The sequence below is a fragment of the Pinus tabuliformis genome, chromosome 8, assembly GCF_031772625.1.
Source record: "Pinus tabuliformis cultivar Carrire ecotype Pingquan chromosome 8, CPIR1, whole genome shotgun sequence".
Classification (NCBI taxonomy): Eukaryota; Viridiplantae; Streptophyta; class Pinopsida; order Pinales; family Pinaceae; genus Pinus; species Pinus tabuliformis.
In genome coordinates, this window is record NC_142294.1 from 1690907577 (window position 1) to 1690913112 (window position 5536).

At 37.0% G+C, this 5536-nt stretch overlaps 1 protein-coding gene across 1 annotated transcript; it reads left to right on the top strand.

Moving 5' to 3' along the window:
• Positions 1-3733: 3733 nt before the first annotated feature.
• On the top strand, positions 3734-4789 carry LOC149242754 (F-box/kelch-repeat protein At2g44130-like). Its single transcript, XM_089370994.1, has one exon. It carries the CDS (start codon positions 3734-3736, stop codon positions 4787-4789), a length of 1056 nt encoding a protein of 351 aa, XP_089227120.1.
• Positions 4790-5536: the final 747 nt, after the last annotated feature.

Genomic DNA, 5536 nt, shown 5'->3' on the forward strand with positions numbered 1-5536 from the left:
ATGCCGCCATTGTCACCTAACAGGGCACCTGCAGAACTCATGCCCTTTGCTGACAGCAAGAACGAAAAAGGGCATCTTCGCAAAATCCAAACCCAAGCGTTGGACTCCCTGTCCAGTGCCACCAGCTTGGAGCTCTAGCTCCCCAAGTAAGGAGGTTGAGGAAAGTGATTCAGATCCTGACCAAGAGCCTCAGCCAATGGTTCCGCCCACGGAAACTGAGGGGTACACCCATGTCACAACAATCTCTTAGAAACACGCCCATGAGACTTCCTCCTCTGAATCTGAAAAGGAGTTCCTGAAGATAGAGAATTCCAGTCTTCAAGTGGTTCTAGCTCATTCTCCCCATGAGGGCTGGACAAAAGTCAAGAAAAAGAAATGGAAAAGCCATTGTGTTGAAGTTTCTGCCCCTGTGGGGTAAAAGTCAGTTAGTCAGTCTTTACTTTCAAATTACTTGATGTAGCTGTGAGATTGATTCCTTCCTCCGGGACCGAGGTTGATGGATCCATCATTTCCGGTCTACCGGTCTCTTGCTTCTCTTGATTGTACTATACTTTACTTAATAGAATTAGTCTTTACCGAGAAAAAAAAACCTTGTGTTAGATCAAGAAACAAAGTAGAACCTCGGCCCTTTCATTGGGGATATTCAACTACACACATTTATTTCATTTTGAGTTAATCAAATAAAATGGCTTAAAGCCTATAATGCCTTCCAAAGACAAGAAAATGGCTTAGATTTATGGGTAAGAGCTAAGCCTAGAAATCCATTGCAGTTATGGAAGAAACATGGAACCTCATGAGGACTCCAGGCGTGATTGAAGCATTAGGACCCATTCATAGAGCAATAAATCGACAAGGGATAGAATACTTCTTTACCATCAAAGACCTTGCCATTTCTGCTGCTAAATTTCGATATCATATTTCTAATCCGAATATCCAACATAGGGAACCGTTTAATTATGAGAACTTTAAGTTAGCTGCTAATCGCTTGGGCCTCTATGGTGATCTTATCTTAAGGGCAAGGCCATCTTGGTTAGGTTATAGGTTCGGGAGTCCGGTCATTTGGCATCTCGCACTAGGATACCAAGCCTTATACGAAATGCCTGAGGGCCAGACAGGGCATATTTTTGAACACCTAGCTAGACATCATGGTTGTAGACCTCCTCATGAGATCCCGTCTCCAGCCTACTCCCTCACCATCTTACATGTCAACTGCAATGCTTTCATGAGGTCATGAAAAAGGGTAAGCAGGGGGGTGTGTTGGGCACTGGAGAAGTTATGTTATTTTTGTTTACCTTGTTATCTTTTCTTCAAGATTCACAACCTTTTCACATCATGAGCTAAGCATATGGTAGAAAATATGATAAAATCTAGAAGGTTGATATGGAATATGAAATGATTAATAATTACCCTTTTTCTATGCAGGAAGAGGAGAAAACAAAGGACTATCATCCCAAAGGAAAGAATGAGACTAAGTTAACTGTTGTCCCTTTCGCAGGGATCTGCGCTCAAACAAGGTGATCCAAATTGGAGTGTAACAGCCAAAAAAAGGAAAAGGATATCTCCAATCGGCACAAAAGAACAAGAAGATAACTGCAAGTTAACATCTTGAAAAATTTCTCAGGATTCTTTGATCTTTAGGGATCGCTATCTTAACGATCTTTTGTATTGTTAATATCATTGTTTGGTTGTTATAAAAGGGGTAACACTGTTAGATTGGGAGGAGAAGACTATTATTATTTTTATGAAATTTTCTTCGGTACTTGAACTTTGATCATCAAATTTATTTGAAGAGCGAATCCTTATAACTCTATTTCATATTTCAATATAAAAACCTCGTTGTTGTTCTATCATTGATTATGGAGTAGCCTAAAGCAGTGAGTCCCTAGAGGCTAAGGGCCTGTCCCTAGTGGATCACTTGCTCTTGTATCATATTTCTCATTCATGTGTGGTTTGATTTCTTTCTTTGACTCTGCTTAGTAATATGAAGAGATTTACTATTTTACATATCGGCTCTGTTATACTTGATTAAATATCACTATTACTCACAACAAGAATGCTATGTTATCATTCTAACTCTGCATCGCATTAGTGTTCCCCCGACAAATCACATAGCATTGTTGTTCTTTACAGATTAATTGAGTTGTATGTTCTTGAATCAGTACTATTGTATGCGTTACTCTTAAGATCATGAATGTTGTTTATTTGGAATTACTGCCTTGTTACCATTGCTGTTCTAAAACCATTGTCGTTCTGAAACAATTGTTGTTCCATTACAATTGTTGTTATTCTATAGCTATGATTCATGTGTACTGTATCGAGCTTTGTTTGCTACTCCTTTTACTGATTAAGTGTGTTGCATGTTTAACTTGGGTAGCTGTACATTTCGATTTCAATTGTTGCTCTATACTTTATTTCTAAGAGTTTGTTGTTCCATTTCTAGTTGTTGTTCAAATCGGAAGCTGTTACTTAGTTCTCGTAGATTATAATTATTGTTGCATTCATAGGTTAAGGTGTTGCTGTTCAATATTATTCATAAAGATAGTTGATGTTCCATTTCTTGTTATTTGAAGATCATCATTTCTTTGGTGTGCAAAAGGTTTGAAACTATAGTGAACATTGACCTATACTGTCTAGTTCCGAGTTTGACGATCCTTCTTGTGAGTGCTTCTTTAATTGCATCAGTTTACAGAGGGAAGAGTTATTGTTACTGTACCATCGACTAATAAATTGTTGTAGCTTTCTTAACACAAGATTTGAATTCGAGGTTTCTTTCCACAAATAGATTACATTTCAAGAATTCATTTACTCTTGTATTGAGAGCACTATACTACTAGCATTTCTCTGACAATTGACCGCCTCAAACTGAGTACACTCTTTGAAATAACAAATCGTTCCTGGATTGAAAATTAATGTAGGGTAAATAAAGGTGAGAAAGACCCTTTTTACTACTTGACATTTACCCCACCTATGATAAAGATATGTATTCCATCGTGTAGGCTTGCCGATAATGGAAGCACTACATTCTAGAGAAGGATAAGTACTACATGAATGGTAAGTAAAATAACAACCTCGGTATAAGTACAAGACAATATTATTGATATTTTATCCTCATCATATTATACTTAATAACAATAAATAAATACACACCTAAAATGAAAAATTCTAAATATAAAACAATAATATTAAATATACATAAAATAAAATGAATTGAAAATACTATTATTATTATTATTATTATTATTATTATTATAAATTAATATTATTATTATTATTATTATTATTATTATTATAAATTATTATTATTATTATTATTATTATTATTATTATAAATTGTGTTAAGTAATAATTGATTTATTAAAAACCCTTAAATTACTCAACTAACTAAATCCATTCGACTTAATTTATCTATATAAATAGACTTTATATAATTTAAATAAAACATTCTTACATAAAGCATTGCCATGCCAAATTGTTGACACGTAAAATTTATATTAAATAATTATATTGCGAATTAAAAAATTATATATTTTCATATTACCAATAAATAACATAGTTTATCAATTAACTCCCTTTCTGGTCGGTTTGAAATTAGGTTTCCCAACATCCACACTATATATTTGACGGCACTTTTATATTTTGAGGTACCGTCCTCCATATTGTTTACTTCTTTGTGTGTGGTAAAGCTTTGGGTAAACTCGATCGATCAGGAAATCGGTGTGTATAGGGTGCCCTAATGGACGCTATTCCGATGGATGTCGTTCGGCAGTGTTTGCTAAGGATGCCTTATACATCACACGATACGCTGAAAGCTGTGTCCAATAGCTGGGAGGCTATGGTCCTTGGCCCTACGTTCTATGCTGACAGGAAGAAATGTGGGACGAGCGAGCAGCTTATTTGCCTGGTTCAAAGAGATATCAGGAATCACAGAGATATGAACTCTCACCCTCTCCTTGTAGTAACGGTTTACGACCCTGTGAACGGCACCTGGCAAAGGCTACCTCCAATTGATGATCCCCACAATACTGAAATACCAATATGGTGTCAGTGCGTAGCTGTGAATCGGAAGCTACTTCTCATAGGCGGATTCCAACCGTCCGATGAAAGTTTTACGAAGAGTATTTATATTTACGACTTTGAGTCTGCGAGATGGCGCCGCGGAGCTGACATCCCCACAGCTCGATCATTATTTGCCTGCTCTGTCTCTTCTTCCACCGGACTTGTTTACGTCGCTGGCGGGATCGACGAGCGTGGTAGCCCTCTTGCAGCTGCAGAAGCATATGACGTGGTGAAAGACAAGTGGACAATTTTGCCTCCTATGATCGAACCCCGCGGCCATGGATGCCGCGGTGTGTTCGTGGATGGTAAATTCATGGTGTTACGCGGAGGCCAACCTGCAGAAGTTTTCGATCCGAGTGAGGGAACGTGGAAAATGAGGGCACATTGGTGGAATTTCGTGGGAGGATTATTGAGAAGTTGTGTGATTTCATCTTCTTCTTCCGAGTTGCACGTGTTCACCGAACAACAGGTGGAGAGGTACGATGTTGAGAAGGACGTTTGGAGTGTTGTAGCTACTCTTCCGAATCCCCACCATCTGGAGCTTTTTATGTGCGCTACATTGTGGCGGGACCAAATTTTTGTAAGCGGAATGGGCCAGCGACCGTGTTCCAACCCAGAAAAACACATCTCTTATCTGTTCAATATGTCAACCAGGCAGTTCATGGAACTTCACCGTGATTGTGGGGAGGACTTTGCGGGCATGATCCTATCTGCAGCGACCGTGGAGATTTGAAAGTAATTTTTAGATGCGCGCCCACTTTAATCATTGTGTTGCGTTCAATTCTATATCAGTTATTGCTTACTCCGGCTAGTACAAGAAATGGTCTTTTTCTGTGTTTTTCCGTTGTCAATTTTGTTCAAAACTTCTGTATGAAATTTTAGAAGTGGTTTAGTTTGTAAAGATTGAATAAGAGATGTTGAATAAGAGTCTTGTTTTAATAAAAAAAAATTAGGATTGTGAAATTTTTTTTCAAATTCCTTCAGAGAGTTTTGTTTTTTTTGACACTATTGGAAATACTTTAAATCTTATTCTTAGGAAGATAACCCATATCCTCATTTAGCAAACAATTTTGAATCTAGGCCTTAATATCTCAGAGAGCTATATTGTTTTTTTTAATTTCTAAATATACAAGTCATTGTTGTTGCTACTATGTCCTCAGATTTTTATGGAATTGAAATAGATGGAATTCTAATATAATGTGGTCTTAAGGACACCGAACATCCTTTATGGCTTGAATGTATATAGAATATTTTAGCTATTGGGAACTTACCTTAAAATATATGTGATCCTTGCTCATAATGGAGGCCATTATCCTTCTTAGCATAATATGGATTTTTGGAAAGAAAAATACTTTAGAGGTGCATAATAGCCAGATACCTTTTGGTTCTTTGAAATCTAGGTAAATAACTATCCCCTTAAAATCTTTATTAGAAACGGATATTGAATGTGCTTCATTCCCCTCCCATTTTATTTTTTGGA